The 22,932-nt window shown below is 40.4% G+C and overlaps 1 protein-coding gene across 2 annotated transcripts; it reads right to left on the bottom strand.

Moving 5' to 3' along the window:
• Positions 1-317: 317 nt before the first annotated feature.
• On the bottom strand, positions 318-12,999 carry dusp14 (dual specificity phosphatase 14). Of its 2 annotated transcripts, XM_032505868.1 has the most exons (3): positions 12,747-12,996; positions 3,825-4,172; positions 318-1,809 (listed from the first exon to the last, which is right to left on the bottom strand). In XM_032505868.1, the coding sequence occupies exon 3, from the start codon at positions 1,704-1,706 to the stop codon at positions 1,074-1,076; it is 633 nt and encodes a 210-aa protein (XP_032361759.1). In that variant the 5' UTR covers positions 1,707-1,809; positions 3,825-4,172; positions 12,747-12,996; the 3' UTR covers positions 318-1,073. The 2 variants fall into 2 exon arrangements, with proteins under 2 accessions (XP_032361759.1, XP_032361751.1); XM_032505860.1 differs by lacking the exon at positions 3,825-4,172 and having other exon boundaries at positions 12,747-12,999.
• Between the last annotated feature and the right edge of the window lie 9,933 nt (positions 13,000-22,932).

Genomic DNA, 22,932 nt, shown 5'->3' with positions numbered 1-22,932 from the left:
CTGTATTGTGATTCACTGCAGTATTCATTCTTTTGTCCCACCCCTACAATTACTTGTGGGGCGTGGGACAGGATGTGCAGCAAAGTTAAAAAGAAGTTCAACCAGCAGCAGACGAAAGCAGAAGTAGGATCTTCAGCCTGTGACATCGCTGTTTTGGGCGAGTTTACACACAGAAATATAATGTGTTTTCCGTCTTGCTCTGATCTTTTTGCAACCTATGACAACAAGGCAAAAACAGCGGGATAGAAAATATTCTTCAAAGAATCTATCATAGAGCTACCAGTTCCCTTGAGGCGGCATATATATTTTTTAATACAGCGTCAAATAGCACTAAAATAATATAGTGTGGTCACCCTGTGGTACACAGGAGCTTTCCCTAAACCTTGACTTTTAGCTCACATCTTCTAAAATGTTTCACCTTAAAAAAGGTAGCTATAACAACATATTTATATGTTCAGTTAAAGTATGCCATTTTTCCTCACTGTCAGTACATTCCAATAAAATAATTTGTCTACATATTTTTTTTCTGTACACCTATATTAAATGCTACCATAATTGAGAGCATGCTGCTGCCCTTGACACTAAAGATTATTGCAAAACTGGCACAATACCACCACATGACATCATCACGTCAGGAAAAGGACTTCAGCTGCATCACTGTCAGAGCTGCAGAGACTCGAGCATAGCTAACACCTTCACCGAGAGCTCGTCCTCCACTGAAACTGGAAAGACAGACCAGGAGATAGACGGCACAGACTTCCACGCCCTGATCTTGTTTTGGTGTCTGACATCATTGTGGTCCCCGTGGATCCTTTGGTCTGAAGGATTCTTGGCTTGGAGTCACTTTGCTCCCACTAAAAGACAAAATGGAGGCAGCTGGTTGGACTAACAGCACCGAGAACCAGTGTTTGGTCAAGACTCCCTCTGTCCAAATGCACCAGTGTTCATTAAATAAGCCTCACACAGATGTACACTTACACGCCTCTCACTCCGCCTGTCCTGAACATGCATGAAGCTGCAGTCCAGGAGGGCAAAAGGGCCTCACTTCCTCCCCCATCTCCTCACAGTAGATCTCACAGGCCCCAGTATGGAGCCAGGCTCCTGCGGTCCCTCTCATAAACATCAGGTATGACCCCAAAGGGTGTCTGCACCATCTTAACAGAGTTTCTACCAAACAGCTTCCTCTCGTATTCAATGAGCTGGCGCCAGAAGCCGCCGTTGGGCCTGATGATGGGGCGGCGGGCTTTGACCCAGGCGTGGGCCTCGGCCAGAGATACGCGGTGATACTTCATGAGGTACGCTAGACAAAGAGAGGCCGAGCGGCTCACCCCAGCCGCACAGTGCACCAGCACCGCCCCTCGCTTCCGTCCCACGCTGTGGATCTTGTCAGCCACGCTGTCGAAGTACAAGGAGATGGGGGAGTGGGGCATATCTGCCAGAGGGACCTTTACATACTCCATGTGAGGCCAGTTGAAGTTGGGGAGCTCGATGGTGGCGTTGACCACACAGGTGATGCCTTTGGACAGCAGCAGGCTGCGGTTGGATGCCACATTTCCTCTGCTGAGGAAGAGGTTGGGGGTGATTTGTGCGATGCCCCCCAGCAGGCTGCCGTGCTCAGGCAGCAGCCTCGGCACCATGGTGGGCACCATGGAGCTACGGTGGTGGTGGTGGTGGTGGTGGAAGAAACCTTGGCTTCGAGAACCCATTAAGGAATCAAGTGGTTTTAAGAAGAATGGGGAATGTCTTTAAAAAAATAATCAAAATCTTCAGGAGCTCAGAGTCATAGTAGTGCAGGTAGACAGACAGCTCCTGTAACACACAAACAGATTTCACTTTAATCTAAATTAAACATTTTTCTACTCTACTGTAGGCTGAGCCCTCAGGCTGTCAGACGTACAAACACTTCTCAAGGACGAGTAACAACACTGCTGTTTGCGAAGATTACAAAACATAAGTGTTAAAGACCTTCCAGGAAATGTTATTCTTTACACTTAATGAAAATCCCAGAGAGATAAACCTGTTAAAGATCAGATATAAAAGCTGATTAATTTAAAAACACAAGCCACATTCTTCACTTTACAATTACATTAAAAGGGTTTTCTTGACTTCCCAGACGGATAAAACAGGAATCTATCTTGGCCGGAGAAACACATCTATCTATCTATCTATCTATCTATCTATCTATCTATCTATCTATCTATCTATCTATCTATCTATCTATCTATCTATCTATCTATCTATCTATCTATCTATCTATCTGTATGTTTCTCTACATTCAGGTCAAATTGCCTCCGGGAGGCACACTGAGACATGCCTCCCTCTGCCGTGTGAGTCTCCCTGGAGGCGTGCACACACCTCATCTCATGTCCATCCATTCACAGCCCTCGCTTACAGATTACATCTCTCGTCTCTCTGGCTCTCGCTGCTGTTGATGGGTGGAAAGTAATCATATACAGTCTGATCACACTAAAGTGGGCTGATAAAAAAACTTCATTTAAGCACCACGTTTTCTAAGGTTGACTAATCCAATTCCATTTTCTTTTTTCCAAAAAAGATGATCATACGATGACACAGATAAGGAAGAAACAAATAATATGCAAACCGTAATGTGACATTTCTAGCTGGACTGTACATGATGGAAACAGCCTCCTGTGTTTATCAGCAGAGAGCCCACAGCTCTGGGTGCTACTTCACACACTGTTGCACTTGTCATCCACACCTTGTGCACCAGTCTGGCTGGCAGGTCTTTTTCTTTCATTTTCTGCTCCAGTCTGGTTAACAAGACAAACAGGTCAACTGCTCTTAACTGGAATTCAACCTGCAGAAAAAAATACCACATGCTGTCACCTGCAAAGGTACTGCAGAGAGCAAACAGGATTCTTTTATTTAATAAATTGTCATATAACACAAATGGAATGACGTGGATTTAAAGGACATGGTGCTCTTTGGATGCTTTTATATAGACCTTAGTGGTCCCCTAATACCATATCTGAAGCCTATTTCACAAAATTCCACCTGGGTGCAGAATGACAGCCACTAGAGCCAGTCCCACAATGAGCTTTCCTTAGTATGTGCCATTTCTGAGTCTGTAGCATTTGAGGAGGAGAGGGGGGGGGGGGGGGGCAAGGTGGAGGCTGAGGGTGTGACCATGACCAACTGCCACTTTGGTCGTTTGAAAGCCATGATGTCTCTCTCTCATGGGTGGACCAAATTATCTGAGCAGGCAAACCAGACAAAGGGGAGGTAACCTTGCCCCTTATGACCTCATAAGGTGCAAGATCCCAGATCGACCCATCTGAGCTTTCATTTTCTCAGAGCCACAGCAGGATACCCAGGACTTGTTTACACCTATCACCATTTCTAGCCACTGGGGGACCATATACAGGCTGAGGGAACTCATATTACTGTTAAAAAACCTCATAAAGTGAAAATTTCACGCCATGGGTCCTTTAAATATATGTATGACCATGGCGGCAGCTTTTTAATCCACAATCAACAAATTTGTTGATGGAAATCAGTAGTTCCCAACTTCGAAAATCAGGACCTACTGTATCATTCAACAGGATAAGAACAAAGAAATAAATACAGTATTTCTGCTACACAACACTATGTATTTTTCCAGACTTTCCTAGTTTAGTCTAATGAATTACCAGATAATTTTGCCTTCCTGTGTTGTCTCTAGAAAAACATTTTCAGATCGCATTGTAGTACAAATGGTCGCACGTAGCCTACTGTAGATAATACTTTGATTTAACAAGAAAAAAATGCTTTAAATGTAACATTGCATAAGGCTTTTTCTTTCCAAAAGTACATTTTCTACATACCTCAATTTTTAGTACTGCCTAAAGATTGCAAGAATAAAAGGAAAGGATGTTAATCTTCCTCTCCAGGTTTGGAGCTCCCTTGCTTCCTTGTCACCTTCCTCTACACCCTCTCCTCCATCGACCACATCTTTACCACCTTAGCATGGTCTGCTATTCTTCCCAAAAAAACAAAAAAGCTTCAAAGTCACAAAAACAACACCCTACTCCCTTCCCGTTCAGACAAGGTTTCTCAGGCTTGCTCCTGGTTCCCAGTCAACCAGCACTTTGCCTCTGAAATGGTTGCCATGATCCACCTTCCTACACACCGTCGCCACTGGTGATGAGACAACAAATGCAGCGATGCAGACTCTGGGAAATGAGTGCTACCGTCATACAATCAGGGGGTGGTTGGCAACGCATCAGAACAGAACTGAGAAGCATGGGGTTTTTGGCAAGAAGCACCATATAATACACACCTCTTGCATCAGTTCTACTACTTTGATAATCAATCCCTTTTCAAGAATAAATACATAACATCCTCTACATTCTCGTTACAATGATTGTTGGTCAGAGCCACTGTGTATACATATATATATATGTATATATACATGTATATATATATATATATATATATATATATATATACAGTGGCTTGAGAAAGTTTACACACCCAGGCTGAAGTTGATTAAAAAGTGGAATAAAAAAACATCTTTTGGAAATTGATCTTAATACCTTCATTTAAAAAAAAAGGAAAATACAACCAAGGACACCAATTTTCTTTGTGAATGAGTAATGTATTGTAAATAAATAAATGTTCTTCCTTAAGTATACACACCCCTATGTTAAATTCCAATAGAGGCAGGCACATTTTTATTTTTAAAGGCCGGTCATTTCATGGATCCAGGATACTGGATACTGGATACTGGATGGATAAGTTCCAATGGCCTTTGGAATTAAAATAACCCCCCCATCATCACATACCCTTCACCATACCTAGACATTGACATGGGGAACTTTCCATAAGATCATCGCTCAATGCAAATCCACCAGCTACTAGGCTAACTTAAATGAAACCATGCCAATCTCTAGGCACTTGTGAATATTTCTACACTATTCATTCACAAAGAAAATTGGTGTCCTTAGGAGGTTGGATTTTCATAAATTCTTTGAATTAAGGCTTTAAGATCAATTTCCAAAAGATGTTTTTTTATTCCTCTTTTTAGTCAAGTTGTGTAAATGTTCTCAAGCCACTGTATATATAACTATAAAGATCTTAGAGCATCATTTAACACCATTGACCATACCATATTGTTAAAAAGGCTGGGACATTTAGTCGGCATTACAGGAATCACACTAAGGTGGTTTGAGTAATATTTATCCGATCAATCTCAATTTGTTAATGGTAACAATGAATCCTCCAAGCACGCTGAAGTTAGCCATGGCATTCCACAAGGCGCAGTGCTTGGACCAATTCTATTCTCTTTATACAGCATATGCTTCACATATCTGGAACAAATTTCCCAAAAAACTGCAGATCCGCTGCTACTCTCAGTTCTTTTAAATCAAGGCTGAAGACCTTTCTTTTTGATGTTGCCTTTCTTTAAATGGTTGTTCATGTCTTTAATGTTTAATTTCTTATACTGCACTGTAACTTTTATTCTTTTGTTTTATCTTTTTTTATTCTTTAACTGTCTTTTAACTGTTTTTGAGTAAAGCACTTTGAATTGCCTTGTTGCTAAAATGTGCTATACAAAGAAAGCTGCCTTGCCTTGCCTTCGTCTAGGCAATATTATTAAGAAACACTCAGTTAACTTTCATTGTTATGCAGATAACACCCAATTATGTCTATCAATCAAGCCAGATGAAACCAGTCAGTTAGCTAAACTTCAAGCATGCATAAATAATAAAAAACATTCTAGATGATCTACAATGACCTACAGTTAAACTCAGATAAAACTGAAGTTATTGTGCTGGGCCCTAAACACCTCCAAACTTCATCATCTAAAGATATAGCTACCCTGGATGGTATTGCCCTGGCCTCCAGCACTACAGTCAGAAATCTAGGAGTTATTTTTGTTTAGGATATATCCTTTAACGCGCATCTAAAACAAACCTCAAGAAAAGCCTTTTTTCATCTTTGTAACATTAATAAAATTAGGAACATCCTGTCTCAAAACAATGCTGGAAAACTAGTCCATGCATTCATTACTTCCAGGCTGGACTACTGTAATTCTTTATTATCAGGATGCTCAAATAAATCCCTTAGGATTCTCTAGCTGATCCAGAATGCTGCAGAATGCTGCGGAAAAGAGATCATATTTCTCCTGTATTAGCTTTTCTGCATTGGCTTCGTGTAAAATCCAGGATTGAATTTAAAATCCTTGTCCTGACCTACAAAGCTCTAAATGGTCAAGCACCATCTTATCTTGAAGATTTCTTAGTGCCTTATTGTCCCACTAGAGCACTGCGCTCCCAGAATTCAAAGTTACTTGTAGTTCATAGAGTCTCTAAAAGTAGAATGGGAGCCAGAGCCTTCAGCTATCAGGCTCCTCTCCTGTGGAATCATCTTCCGGTCTGGGTTCGGGGGGCAGACACCTTCACCACATTTAAGAGTAAACTTAAAACTCTACTCTTTGATAAAGGTTATAGTTAGGGAGTGAGGAGTTGCAGCATCCGCCTAGACCGGCAGGGGAGAGTGTTTAGCCCCAGACATGGCACCCCTTCTCTTCTCTCTTCATAGTCGTCAGATTAATTTACCATATAATCATTAATATATACAACTAGAAAGAGGCAGGGCAGTAAAGCCCGACCAGCCTCTTCTCTTTACCCTGTCTCTCTTAGTTATGCTGTAATAGCTTTAGACTGTCGGGGGACTTCCTTTGACACACTGAACTCCTCTCTCCTTTATCTTTCCAATTGTCAGCATCCATGTCCCAGAAATGCTTGTTCCTAACCTAGCTCTGGGGAGTCATTCCCTGGAGGACTTATGTTCTATTTCCCCCAGCATGTTTCCTTGGATCAGGGAGGCTCCAAAATCACGGTTTCAGCTATCACCATGGTCCTGCTACACGTCCTACGATGCCCTGTTGCATCTTCCTACGCTCTGCGGTATCCTGCTACGTCCTGCTACATCCTGCTGTGCCTTGTGATGCCACACAGTGCCCTGCTTTGCAATGAACTACTACAAACTACTATTTTTTTTGTCACTGTTCCATTATTTTTTATTGTGACTGTAATTAAATACATATATTTTATAACAATTGTAATAAATTGACTATTACAGTCAACCCCAACCGACCCGTCAGGCACCGCCTATCAAGAGCCTGGGTCTGTCTGAGGTTTCTTCCTAAAAGGAGTTTTTCCTCTCCGCTGTTGCACTGTTGCTTGCTCTGGAGGAAACTACTAGAACTGTCGGGTCCTTGTAAATTCTGGAGTGTGGTCTAGACCTACTCTATCTGTAAAGTGTCTCGAGATAACTCTTGTCATGAATTGATACTATAAATAAAATTGAATTGAATTGAATGAAGACATCATTGTTTATTATTATTAATATTATTTTACTGTTTTCTTTTTTCAGTGTGCCAATGTGTTGTACTAGAAAATAGTGAAAAATGTTGATGTCTTCAAATACACTGACCAACTTCGCAATTTATACATGACTTTATTGTAACTATACTGTGACTTTTTATCACTTTTTTCGACACGCTATACTGTGACTTTCTCCTCAACGTACTATATAGTAGGACTTTTTTATCACTTTTGTTGACATAATATACCAAGACTTTATTTAGACATACAAGTACATAGTACACATATCATTAGTTCCAACAAGTGGATGCTCCTCTGACTCCATTGTTCAATACCCAGTCTGGGCAGGGCATTTATGTGTGGAGTTTACACGCTCTTAAAGAATTTCTTTAACATACTATACTATGACTTTTTCATCACTAGGACCAACATTTTTCAACATACTATATTATGACTTTTCATCACTTTTTTCAACATACTATACTATGAGTTTTTTTGACACAGAACTCAGTTTGGTGACCTGGTGGCTGTGTGGTTAGTACATATCCCAATAGTTCCAACAAGTCAGCACTGCTCTAACTCCCAGTTCAATATCCAGTCCAGGCTGGGCATTTTTGGGTTAAGTTTAAATGTTCTTCCAGACCTTCTTTAACATACCATAGTACGACTTTTTATCACTTGTAATGACATACTATGACTTTTTTATTCACTTTCTTTCTACATACTATACTACAAATTTTTTATTCACTTTCTTTCTACATACTATACTATGACTTTTTTGGACACACTATACTATGAATCTTTTGACATACTATTGAAAGTCACTACACTAAAACTTTTTATCACTTTTTTGACATAATATACTATGACCTTTTTCAACATACTATACTATGACTTTTTGTCACTTTATTCAACGTAATAAACTATGACTTTTTTTGATTTTGTGGATTGCCTGGTAGCTGTGTGGTTAGTACACATCCCATTAGTTCCTACAAGTACACTCTGCTCTGACTGCTAGTTCAATACCCAGTCTGGGCAGGGCATTTGTGTGTGGAATTTACATGCTCTTACATAATTTCTTTAACATACTATTATACTATGACTGGTTTATCACTTTTTTCAATATACTATAATATGACCTCATACTATACAACATACTATGCTATGACTTTTGTCAACATACTATACTATGACTTTCTCAACATACTTTACTATTAATTTATTAACATACTATGCTGGGTCTTTTTAATCACTTATTTCAACATACTATACTATGACTTCTTTCAACATAATATTAAAAGTCACTATACTATGACCTTTCGAAAACTTTTTTCAACATACTATACTATGACTTTTTCATCTCTTTTTTCAACATACTATACTATGACACATTTTTTGACACAGAACTCTGTTGGTCTCCTGTGTAGTACGAATCCCATTTGTTCCTACATGTGCAACCTGCTCTGACTCCCAGTTCAATATCCAGTCTGGGCAGGGCATATCTGGGCTGAGTTTAAATGTTCTTCCAGATCTTCTTTAACATACCAGAGTATTACTTTTTGACTATGACTCACTTGTAATGACATACTATACTATGACTTTTTTGATGTACTATACTGAATTGTTTCTCACTTTTTTCTACATACTATACTATCACTTTTTCAACGTACCATACTATAACTTTCTTATCTGTGTGTGATGTGAAACGTGTGACTTTTAGTGATGAACACAGAGATCTACTTTTCCTCAGCTTTACAGAGCATTTAGTGTCTTTCAGCTTATTGTTTTCCATCCTGGGAGAAGGATCCCTCCTCTTAACGTTTCTTCCATTTTCTTTCCCCCGTTAAAGGTTATTTGGTGGGAGCTCTTCCGAATCCAAAGTGTTGTATGCTGAACATTTTGTAGAACCCTCTGAGGTAAATTTGTGATTATGGACTATATACACAAATAAATAAATAAATAAACAAATATGAATCAATCTTAATCTTGTTTTAACATTCATAATACAGTTTGTTGTGTACTTTCCAAATATTTGGTCAAACTTTCATGCAAATAAAGCCCCTTGGAATTTATATCAAAATTAAATAAAATTGACTTTACATACACACACACACACATTTATATATATATGTGTGTGTGTGTGTGTGTGTGTTGAATTTAAAAAAATCCGTCAATTCAGAAGTTGATATATCTGTAAATCAACTTATACAGCTGAGTGTTTTTTCCTTATCCAACTGATACAATCTTTTAAGCTTGGTTATCAGAAATTATTGACAACACCAGACTGATGTGTATGTGTGTGTGTGTGTGTGTGTGTGTGTGGGGGGGGGGGGGGGGGGGGGCAGTGATTCAGAACATGGTTCTGGTCTACGATAACTTTGACATCTGGCTAAAACTGAAAAGGTGAACTTTGAACAGATGTCCTGCTTACAAGACACTAACTGGTTCAACATGGTGCACAGTTGATGCAACAACACATGGAGATAACATTAGCTGACGTAAGTACAAACTCTGTTGCTGTGGCAACCCACTGACCACAGTAAAAAACAGTCAACAGAGAGATGAGGAAGATAAGAGAACCAAATAATCCCCGTCCTCTTCAAAGTGCTGATGTACCACAGCAGTGGGCTTTGCTGAGATTTGCTCCATCCACATGGTTATTTATACCCCGGGCAGGGCAGGAGCAAGGCTGCAGAGAGCCCAGGAGTGAGAATTATGCAGAATTAAATATCTACTCTAATGTTGTAGGTAGTAGGGATACTGCAGCTCACTGTCACTCAATCACTCACTGTGAGAATTAATTCTCAAAACATTTTCCCACAACTCCATTAACAAATTGGAAATGTGACCCTCCTGCAGGAATTCTTCAGCGGGAAAACCAAACAGCAAAGCTCACTTTCACAACTCTTTTTGGTAAAAATATCAACAAGAATTGTTGTTGAAAAATTGAATTCCTGACTGACACTTCCTCACATGTCACACACCACAGAAATAGATGGATAAAAACAGCTGGGGAAGGTGCACACGCCAACACGTAGCTCTCATTAGTGTCTCTCATTCAAAGGCAATCCATTTATTCAGTCTGAGTGATCTCTGAAAGTGACTCTGCTGCCAACAGTCTGGATAATTATCAGGAGAAAATGAGCGGCAATGACACAGCTTCTTAAATTCATGCAAACACAACTGATGCAGCTTTACAACAACTAACACACTATAGTGCTGCATAACAAAGCCGTCTGCAAAGGGTTTACAATTTAACATGGTATATCGTTTCAGCATGCACAATAGTCACGGAAGGATGTCAAGTCAGGCAAATTAACTCAAACAGGTCATGCTACAACTTTTTTGCTCCTTCATACAAAAGGAAAACATACACAGTTCTCATGTTCCATGTCTAATCCACTGTTCATTTCCATTCATTTCCTACAGACTAGGTCCAGAGATTGATAATGAACCAAAACTCCTTTTACATTACTCCAAATAAAATAGTTATGTACACTATTTACACCTTTCACTTCTACAGATATGTCCATGATGGATAATTGCACGTGTACAAGATAATAACAGCCTATCCTAACAATCAAGGTGTTTTTGATTAAATTATTTTGTAGAGCACAAAGTTCTTAATAGCTGTAGCCTGTTAATTTTGGTCTCAAAGTGCACCAGATTGATGCATTTCCCTTTAAAATGTACAATATTATTGTACATTCTACATTTTACATTCATGTAGGCTATGCTGTCATCTCGCAATATGTATTCCAGAAGACGTATAATATATGTTGCAATGTCTGTATTTTGAATATTGTTAACAGCAGCAACTGGATACATCTCACTCTACCCACCATGTTAGACCTCAGACAAAATGAGAGCCTGCCACACAATGCCATTGTGTCATGAAGTAAGAGATGGTGAGTGTGTAAATGTACTGCCAAACAAAAAAAAACACTGTGGCATACAATGCACATACAAAAGATTCCTCTTTGCCTTCAGTTTTTTCAGGCATATTTCACAGATGTCTATTGTATTTAGTCATAGATTTCACTTCTGCTTAAAAAGCAGAGTGTGTAGGAAATAGTATTAATGCAGTGGACAGATGAGACGGATAAAGGGAGTGCCTCTTTTCTTCTTTTAACATGCTGAGTAAAATCTAATGAGACCGCCTTATTACCTATAATTGGTGCTAACAAGCAGTGAATATCAAATAGAGCTAAGACCGATTCTTTAGTCAGTTCAATTTGAAAAAATAATCAACTATTTTAATTTGAAAAACGGATTTTGAGTTTTAATCATAAGCAGAAAGGCCAATGAATGTACAGGCTCTAGCTTCTAAAATGGGCTTTTCTTTGACTTCTCTGATATAAAAATAAATAAATATCTTTCTAACGTTTTTTTGGCTAAAAGAAGCAAATTGAAGATGACACCTTGGGCCCTGAGATGATCGAATGACCTAATTACTAATTTTCTTAATCAAGAAAATAACCAGGAGATTATGTGATAATGAAAATACTTATTAGTTGCAGCCAGCAGGCGATTTGAGGGTGCAGGGGCAGAGTTTTTTTTTTTAAGTTGAATGTTAGTCTAGTCTGCCTGACTCATTGAGCCTTTACCTGACTGAGGTATGTGCAAGTTAGAACCTACGGCCCGAACATGGCTCTGAAATATGAGTGGCCTCAGTCAGTGGCCACTGATATTTCACTGATCAGTGGTATCAGTATCCTGTGTGCTGATAGATCCATGGCGCTGTCCGGGGTGCTGAATCAGCAGACGGATTTGTAATTACATCAATTTTGTCATATCTATAATATTCTCTAAACTAGCCAATCACCTACTGGTTGCAGCCATAATATATCAATTAGTGTTTATTCTAAGGGAGTACCATGTATCCAATTGTGTCATACATTTAAATAGGGCTATATTTATAGGCTATATCGTCCTCAGGAAAATAAATGCTGTTGTTTAAGAAACATTAAGAATGTTAATGCCTCATGGAAAGAAAGTGTGACACTCAATGAAAATATGGAGCTTAAAGTGAATGACTCCACGAGTTCAACAATTTAGAATTCGAGCTGTGGACGAGGACTGCTCCTCTGAGCACACGCTGCTCGTCCTCGTACGTTAATAAGTTCAAGTGTCGGAAAAAGATCGTTCTAAGAATAAAGTATAAAAAACAGCCCGTGTCATATTAGTGTCCTAGTTTGAACATCGTGACGAAATTAATCGATATGTCTTCTTTAAACAGAAGTGAGGCAGGTGCGCTCGTTTCTTCAATTTCCCCCATCTTACATCAGAAAACTGATCACAATAAAACCTGAAGATAAATGCCCATAAAACACATGTTAAAATACACAAATGGATATAAATACAAATTTTAGGGGTAAATGACGCAGAAACTGCCTCCATCAAAACTCAACTTACCAGTCGATTCGGGCAGAGATGGAGGTTTTTTAAAGCGCTTTAACCGCTTGCCTCAATCCAGAGGACAGCTCTTCCACTCCGGTCAGTTACCTTCAGTCAGTCCGCTCTTACACACGTCCAGCGGGATGGTGAGAGGCCGGGTGGCGGGTGACAAACCGCGACACACAACAGCATAATGTGAAAGTCAACAGAAATACGAGCCATCAGTACAGCACAGGGCATCCTCTGTATGAGGGGTGATCAGTGCCACACAGAAGAGGTGGAGGAGGAGGAGGAGGAGGAGGAGGAGGAGAGTCTAGGCTCTTCTAGCACTAACTAGTCTGTATAATATTGCGTTCTATTTACCTAGGAACAGTGACACCGGGAATTATGTTACACCCGAGTTAAATGCGTTCGATTTTTTAAAAGTCATTTTTAATCATCTCTAACCAGGTTAGCCATTGTTAGCCATGCCAGTTGATAACAACGCATTTTGCAGTTTTTTGTGCATACAAACAGCACAACAACAACATGTCCACAGATAGCGCTGTGTGTACGACTGATTTAGTGGGACACAAATAAGACAAAAGTGTTTATAACTGTACGTTAGTACAGCTTTCACAATTGTTTATGTACGGAATGGCCATGTTGGATTTTTAGCTTGGGGAAAGCAGTGGTATAAGCCTATAACGCACATGAGATCACATAAAATAGCTGAAGATGTAGAATATTTACTGATTCTAGTCAGCATGCAAACTGACAATGATAGCCTTAGTATTTCTTTTCACTCTACTAGATTCAATTGGTTTCAGTCAGAGTGTGCATAAGGCCACTCACTGTTTTAACCACACCCTTGACCTTGTGCTGGCATATGGAATTGAAATTGACGATTTGATAGTATTTTCGCAGAATCCTTTATTATCAGACTATTTTCTAATAACTTGAATTCTCACTACCCGACTATACTAAAGTAAATAAAAGCTACATTCTACATTAGATGCTTCTCTGACAGTGCAATAGCTAAATTTAACGAAGATATTCCAACAGCATTTAATTTAATTCCGTTCCTTAATATAACAGAGGATCCCTCCCAAATCGATAAATTTGTAGATGGTGCTACGACCTGTCTACAACGACTTTAGACTCCTAGTTGCTCCTCTCAAAAAGAAGGTGATGAAGCAAAGGAAACTAGCACCTTGGTATAACTCATCAACTCTCAAATTAAACAAATCTTGCAAAAACTTGAAAGTAAATGGCATTCCATCAAACTAGAATCTCATTTAGATTGGCAAAACAGTCTGAAAATGTATAGGAAGGCCCTCAGAAATGCCAGATCAGACTATTACTCATTAATAGAAGAAAATAAGAACAACCCAAGACTTATTTTCAGCACTTTAGCCACGCTGACAGAGAGTCCCAGCTCTATTGAGCCATCTATTCCCATAGCTCTGAGTAGTGACAACTTTATGAGCTTCTTTAATGATAAAATTTAAACAGAGACAAAATTCACCACCTTTTGCCCTCAATTTCTAGCGGTTCACCTTTAAACGCAGTAGCACTAGAAAGAACAAGAACTCACATATACTTAGACTCCTTCTATCCTATAGACCTTCAACAATTTATGTCTAAGGTCTCTTTGGCTAAGCCATCTACCTCTCTCTTAGACCCCATTCCAACGAGGCTGCTTAAAGAAACGTTGCCAGTGGTTAACACTCCATTACTAGATTTGATCAATATGTCTTTATTAACAGGTCATGTACCGCGTCCATTCAAAATAGCTGTGATAAAAAATCTTCTGAAAAAACCTCCCTCAACCCTGAGGTTTTAGGAAATTATAGACCTACATCTAACCTTCCCTTTCTCTCCAAGAACCTTGAGAAGGCAGTCTCTAATCAGTCATGTGATTTTCTACATAGCAATAGTTTACTTGAGGACCTTCAGTCAGGATTTAGAAAGCATCATAGTACAGAGACCACACTGGTGAAAATTACTTGTGACATGAGGGTTAAACATTTTACTGTCCTTTACTCTCTGCAGCCACATGGCATGCTTTCCTTCTCTGCTGCTTGGCTTATCATAAATGAATGAGAGCAAAATTGTTATGTACGGGACCCAAAAGCAGAGATCAGGCAGGAAATCTGATCTTGAGGATTTATTAGAACACATAGTTTATACAAACAAATGAGTTCAAGTATCCAGCAGACAAAAAAAACACAAGGAGTCCAAAAGAAGCAGGCAAAAACTCAGTCCAGAATGAAGATTAAAAAAACAGGAACACCGAAGCCACAGGGAGATTCAAACAAACAGACACAAACGAAACATACAGACAGGAACAAAAGAAATGATCAGACAGGAGACAAAAGGAACACAGACACTAAATACACTGGGTAACGAGGTAACAAGAGGCAGGTGACACAAGGGCTGGGAAACAGGTGAGTAACATCGGGCAATAACGGGGCAAGAAAACACAGGAAGTAACTAAGACAACATAACAGAAACCAAGACTGTCAAAATAAAACAGAAAACTACAAATTACATAACAAATGTCCATCACATGTTCTAAACATCTACAGCTCCAGATTACCGTTGTAAGATTAACGCATTCTCAGTAAATTTCCAATTTTTCCAATTTGCTTTCCAGTTTTGTTTTATTTTGTACATTTTCATTTCTCAATGAAATGACTGAAGATAGGTGCCTGTATGCACGTTTGAGACAACAATCACCTTCCATACAGGCAATTCTACTTCACTTCTTCCTCTCTGGCATTAATAACTCCTCATACAGTGGCTCTGGGGGGGGGGATCAGGCACCTCTCCAGAGCACAATGCTGAAATCTATTGGTGAGATGCAACTACAGAACAAACAGACCTCTTGTCTCAAAGACTGACTAAAATGCAATTTTGATGTTTTTTGCAAATCTGACTCTTTCTAAACAAGACACTGTTTGATTTCTTCAAAATTTTTGTGATGCTTTTTCTCAGAAGTTATTGGAAAATGAGCTCTGAAAGTCAGCCGGGCTGTTTTAGAAATTCAGAGGTAATTTAACATCTAAACGTTGTTTTAGAGCCTTCTCTAATTCTGGTGGATAATACCAAATCTCTTTTTTACTTAGTTTTTTTACTTAAAACTGCCTTATACACATGCAAACCAGCCTTAAAATACCCCACAACATAGTATCATATCAATAGACACTCAAATTCCAAAACATATTACAGAGGACATGATCTTGGTGTCGCCAAGCCAGCCCCGCTTATCAGTCAGATTTTTCTTTAACCATGCATTTGTTTTCTGACAGTTAGATTAACTATGATAAATTGATCAATATGTGGATGGTTAGAAGAATTAAGTTTTAAAAAATCTATTAACCATCACTAGTTTTTAAAGTGATTTAAGTATCACTCTAACATCAACCCAGCTGCTCGCTTTGGATCCTGTGTGTGCATTTGTGGATTTTGGGCCTATGTGTGTGTGTCTCTGTATGTGTGTGTGTTTGTGTGTGTACAATGAGCAAAGTAATTATTCTTCTTGTAGTTATTGGAAACATGTTCTCAAAGGGCATCACAGGCTGCTGCGTGCAACAAACTCCTTGGTGTCTTGTTTAGCATTAAGACACCCAACCTCATTGACACTGATGTGTTATATTTGCTGCTAAAAGCTGTTCTTTTTCTTAAACCTAACACCTTCTAGGACATACATGTGACTGGTGAGAACACGTGATAAAGTAGCTTCGCATGCAACTGTTTATTTGAATGCCTGCGGAGGCTTGTGTGATCATGTTGCTGGCCTTGGACTTATAAAACCCAGAGAGCAAACTCAGAGTTGGAGATGCAATATGTAGGATCACACCCCACAGTGGCTCAGGCAATGCTTCCATTTCAGTAGGAATCTAATTGTTTAACGCACACATGCACACATTACCAGTTTAAATGTTGCCGTGGCACTGTAGGCAACAGGTGGAAAAAACAAATACACTGTCTGTTCTTTAAGTCTGTTATTTTAAATGTCATTATGTCCTGCCCTGGAGGTAACAGCTTGATATCCTCACAGAGCTCGAGTATTGTGGACGTTTTGACCATCTATAGCAGCAACTCTGAGACCTTTAAGATGACAGCAGGGCTCTCTGTGCAGCCCAACGTGTACAAAAACCATAATTAGACATGCCTTCCAAAGTCAATTCTATTTCAAAGGGCTCCTGGGGGAGATATTTCTTCATCCATAAACCCATAAACCCGTGGCCTCTGCCTCAGAATCATTCCTAATTACATTGCAAATTCAATCAACTGGAAACAAACAGCTGCAGTACCAGGCGTCGCAAACTGGTGCAAGGGTAACTGTTTCTGCCCTATGAAGGAAAAAAACAGAGACAGTCTTTGACACTGATTTCCACCCTGTACTTAAAATGCTATGCATAAGATAATAGGAGCTAACGTTGATTGAAATGGAATGTTTAAAGAGATGAGGAACTGGTGACAAAAAATGTCTGTGAATGGAATGAACAAGAAGTAAAAAAAAGAAAAGGTAGATGCTTAAAAAGTGGTGAATTTGAACCTTGAATTTGAACAGTGTAATGTAAAATGGATAGAGAGATAGATAGAGATGGATAGCTGCTGGCTGGAGAGACAAAGACTGGGGTTTGGAGGGAAATGTCAGGCGAGTCAGAGGCATTCTGGGAAGACGCTCCTGCTTAATATGGCTGCCATGGTAGCTGAAAATTTACAATGACACCATCACCGTAATAACAAGCACCTGCAGCTACATTCTGAATGTCTGCTCTGAATGAAGCAGATAGTGACACTGATTAACCCTGACTGTCTGTAATGCAAGATAAGTGATGGGTTGGACATTGCAGAGTGTGTCACATTGATTCAACCGCACAAATCCTTTGCACATGTCTCAAACGTATACAGACCCTCAATAACCTGTGATGTTCAGTTATGGCACTTTCTGAGAGGCAGCGGAGATTGGTCAATCCACATAGAACATTAGGAGCACAGTGATCCCATTCAGGCTGCTAAAAACAAATCACTCAGGGAGAATGCTGATGATGAGCATCAGCTATCTTGAAATATTGGCACAAACTGAGAGTTCAAGCCTCAGCAGATTATCAGTGTTGTCTGTTAACAAGTGGATGAATGATTATAGCTGAGAAAGTAAACCCTGTGAATTCCAAGAGGACCCCAGCTGGCTTGTAACCCTAGACATGTTTATTTCAGTCTGTGCTGATGTGTGTGACGGACGGGCTGAGCGGTGTAAGATGAGGAGAATGGAAAGTGTTTTGTGGTCAGCAGTAGTGGAGATGCTAAACCAGGCGTGCGGGAGGGAGGAAGGGGAAAAGGGGGAGTGGGATGGAGGTCTAAATAAAGTCGCTGCTGATCCCACAGGTGCCTCCACGGCTCCAGCTGTGACGTCGGTAAATACACAAGGGATCTAAGTGTTTGCTGAGGCAACATGTGAGAGCAGCGAGGTGTCTGAGCGCAGCGTGGAGCCTCCCTGTCGCTGTGATCCGTGCTGCTCTGACATCACACAAACACATCTGCTGCCGTGCAAAATAGGAACAAGACCTGAGACGCCTCACACACACGTACTGTTGCCATCCATCCAAGCACGAATAAGAAAAAAAAAACCACAGTGGAGGCATCTTTTCATTCTTTCATGGCAGTAAGAAAAATAACGTGCGTAGATGGGTGGGGGGGGTGTGAGGGGAGGCTCTGCTGGTTAGTCACGACTCTTCTGCCCAGCAAATGAGCATGAGCAACAGGGCGAATGTCTGCCCCCTGCCTCCCTCCCCGCATTCTCCCAGACTTCAGCATGCCACAGACCTGGTTGCCAAGGGAACCTCTTGTGTTGATGGGTTCACCTCTGTGTTAATCACTACCGAGCAATGATGGCAAACTAAAGCAAGGCGGGTGGCTTGTATAGAGTGTGTCCTTTGAAAAGTGGGTTTCAACAACACTGAGCAAGGAAGTAGGAGACATCCACCCCCCCTCCTTTGAAAATCAATAAGAAAGAAGCAGAGGAGAAGCTTTAAAACCAATGGATCAATTCTTATCAGGACATGTCGTGTGTTCATTTTAATTTCCCAAAACACAGTAGCCTACATTTACTGTTCTAATTAAAAAAGAAATATCTCCACGACTATGAAAGGATATGTTTATGTCAATACTGTAACTTTGCTAATCAATAATAGAGATGGGGATTGGATGCACCTTAACATATATTAATGGAGATCACATCCCTTCCTAAGGATCTTGTTTGCTATGTGTTCTGTAGGATAACAAAAATAATCAAATGATGGGGGGAAACAAATTATAACAGAGGATATACAACAACTATTACTTACAAAGCCTGCAAACCCAAATGCAAACAAGCGACAAGCAACAAAAGTCAAACTTTGATTTGGCTTCACATCAGAGCTGTTTTTTTGTTGTTGCCTATAGCAGAACAGTTCTTAAGATAGGAGAGGTTTATCTTCTTAAATCAACAAGTATTATAACATAAGGACAAAACCAAAATTAAAGCATCATATCCTCCATATCATTACAAAAACAACATTTTCTAAACCCCATCTGAAAAGCATTTGTCTTGTTTATGATCTTCTTTAATGGTAATTGATGTAATAATGTAGTTATGTAAAATAATGAAACCTGATGCAGATTATTGTTCATTTTCATGATCCTATCCATCGTTCCTGTGACATGTGTTGATTTTAAACTGTCAGAATGAGTCTTTCTCTCCATATGTGACGTTTATAAGATCAACACATATACACGATTCTCCTCCCAATGGAAGTCAGCATCAATTTACCTAGAGCAAAGTGAGAAGGAGAGTGCGTGGGTGGGTTGAGAAATGTTGCATCTGTGCACACATGCAGAGCGTTGACACTAACATCGACTCCATCTGCTGCCCCTGCCATTGCAGCACATACTCAGTGACAGAGAGAGGGCCATGGCACAACATGTGCTGTGTGAAGCAAGTGAGGAGTCTGCTCAGCTTGACTGCCAATACATGACACATTCTGTATGGTGAACAAATATGTGATCAGTGCAGTGTAAAATAAAAGGCTAATACAATTCTGTACGAAAAAAACCCTCCTGTCATCTGCTGGTGTCTGCATTCACATTCCTCTCTTCAAGTCAGAGGAGATATACAAAGCGAGTCACAGACTGAGACACACACGTCCTTGGAGAAAGAAATAAAGCTGTCAACACAAATATAACATTCAACTTGGCCTCCGCAGGAGAAGAAGCTGACCTCGATTGGAGAAAAAATCTCTCAAGTAAGAGCTTGGGCAAACTGTATATTGAGCTGGAGTCACAATACGCTGCATGTAATAACCACAAATAGACTGAATAACATCATAAAATAACATAAAATCTGGACAATGATGGGGTAGATCAAGGCAAGCAGCAAAATTCAAAAGCAACAATAATGTGATTGTGATTGCTCAAATGCAACATGACTGCATAACAAACTACAGTATGAGGGAATATGTCAATGCGGTCAGTCCACTGCAACATTACAACTGGATGTGGTCGGCACAGTGACTATTGGATGGCTGCTGTGTGTGTACTTACACTGAACAACATTATAAACGCAACACTTTTGTTTTTGCCCCCATTTTTCATGAGCTGAACTCAAAGATCTAAGACTTTTTTTTACATAAACAAAAGCCGTATTTCTCTCAGATATTGTTCACAAATCTGTCTAAATCTCTGTTAGTGAGCTCTTCTTCTTTGCAGAGATGATCCATCCACCTCACAGGTTTGGCATGTCAAGATGCTGATTAGACAGCATGATTATTGCACAAGTGTGCCTTAGGCTGGACACAATAAAAGGCCACTCTAAAATGTGCAGTTTTATCACACAGCACAATGCCACAGATGTCGCAAATTTTGAGGGAGGGTGCAATTGGCATGCTGACGGCAGGAATGTCCACCAGAGCTGTTGCCCCTGAATTTAATGTTCATTTCTCTACCATGAGCCGTCTCCAAAGGTGTTTCAGAGAATTTGGCAGTTTATCCAATCAGCCTCACACCCAGATCACCACATGTAACCACACCAGCCCAGGAGCTCCACATCCAGCATCTTCACCTCCAAGATTGTCTGAGACCAGCCACCTGGACAGCTGCTGCAACAATTGTTTTGCATCACCAAAGAAGTTCTGCACAAATTGTCAGAAACCGTTTCAGGGAAGCTCATCTGTACGCTCATCATCCTTATCGGGGCCTCAACTCTGGGCCAATTCGTAGTTGTAACCGACTTGAGTGGGCAAATGCTAACATTCAATTCAATTCAATTCAATTCAATTTTATTTATAGTATCAATTCATAACAAGAGTTATCTCAAGACACTTTACAGATAGACCACACTCCAGAATTTACAAGGACCCAACAGTTCTAGTGGTTTCCTCCAGAGCAAGCAACAGTGCGACAGTGGCGAGGACAAACTCCTTTTAGGAAGAAACCTCGAACAGACTCAGGCTCTTGGTAGGTGGTGTCTGATGACCGGTTGGGGTTAAAATGAAGAGTGGCAATAACAGTCACAAAAATAGTAGTTTGTAGTAGTTCTTTGTAGTAGTTCATGGCACAGCAGGGCACTGTGCGGTATTACAAGGCACAGCAGGACGTAGCAGGATGTAACAGGGCATCGCAGAACGTGTAGCGGGACAATGGCGACAGCTGCTACCATGATTTTGGAGCCTCCCTGATCCAAGGAAACATGCTGGGTGAAAAAGAACATGAGGACTCCAGGGAATGACTCCCCATACCTAGGTTAGTAACACACATTTCTGGGACATGGATGCACACAAATGGAAAGATAGAAAGATAGAGGAGAGAGGAACTCAGTGTGTCAAAGGAAGTCCCCCAGCTGTCTAATGGCTGCCTATGATGGCGGTGGGGTTCATCAACGACCATCACCTCATGTTGCAGCATGACAATGAACGGACCCATGTTGCAAGGATCTGTACACAATTCCTGAAAGCGAAAGACATCTCAGTTCTTGCATGGCCAGCATACTCACTGGACCCATTGAGCATGTTTGGGATGCTCTGGCTCGGCGTGTACAGCGTTCCAGGTCCTGCCAATATCTTGCAACTTCACACTGCCATTGAAGAGAAGTGGAGCAACATTTTACAGGCCACAATCAACAACCTTATCAACTCTATGCAAAGGAGATGTGTTGCGCTGCGTGAGGCAAATGGTGGTCACACCAGATACTGACTGGTTTTCACAGCTCAAGTGCTGCATGTGACTGGATGCCTTTATACATTTTCTTTGTGAATATTGTATGGCGACCCTGATGAGGACCACAACCCGAAATGTGTCGGTCTCACCATAAAGTGTTGCTAGTTTGACGCTTTAAAACGTTTTTTCCATCTTTTTTTTAATGACTTAGTAATAAGTAAGTTAAGAAACCCCACACTAAAAATGGGCTGCAACACGTACTCAAGGAAGATGCAGTTATTGTAATATATATTAATGGGGACTTCATCATCATAGTGCTATGGACGACTTCTCAGTCAGTGTGGAGTTTGTTATTCAGTGCCTCACTTTTGAATCCAGAATATTCGGGTCACATTTGTTCATCTGCTTTCACCGCAGACCGAACATCAACTGCCCTTATTTGCAGCCATGAGAGCTCAAGCTTTAAATAGAAAATACAAAGGGAGAGAGGACAGATCAAAGGCTAGGTTGTTGAGGCTGGCTGGAGCTTGAGTCTCAGGTAAAGATGTCAAGTGTGACATGAGGAAAACTGTATCAGAAGTGAAAGGAGTAATTTAACTCGGCTGCTTCTCATACATGTAGGAGGCATAAAAATAAAATAAAAATGTCTTCTTCGTCCCCATCCTTTTAAATCCAGATCCAATCCCTGCATTTCAGTATTTCTGCTCAGACGCTCCTCCACGGTCGCCTTGCCCTTATCATCAAAGGTTGAACCTGCCTATAATCAAGCTGTTAGCCGAGGTTGATGCGGCAGCTGCTCTCTGCTCAGATAAGCCTGTCGGAGACTGGTGGCCTCCTGCTGCTGTAAGATTCATCACAGTTCTCTCACGTCTCAGGGGGCAAACACGTCCACAGATGGAGACGGAAAGGATCGATGCCACTAACGCTGTCGCTGTGGAGCATCACTCAAAAATGCTGACAAAACTATCAGCTCACCATTGATCAGGCTGAATTGTATGACTTTACAATGAGACCTTCATAT

This window comes from Etheostoma spectabile, chromosome 3 (genome assembly GCF_008692095.1).
Source record: "Etheostoma spectabile isolate EspeVRDwgs_2016 chromosome 3, UIUC_Espe_1.0, whole genome shotgun sequence".
Classification (NCBI taxonomy): Eukaryota; Metazoa; Chordata; class Actinopteri; order Perciformes; family Percidae; genus Etheostoma; species Etheostoma spectabile.
Note: the sequence above shows the minus strand (reverse complement) of the source record. Positions and strands in the feature narration are given on the sequence as shown.

Coding starts and splice junctions, on each gene's coding strand:
- dusp14 (XM_032505860.1), bottom strand. CDS start 1,706: ATGGGTTCTCGAAGCCAAGGTTTCTTCCACCACCACCACCACCACCAC.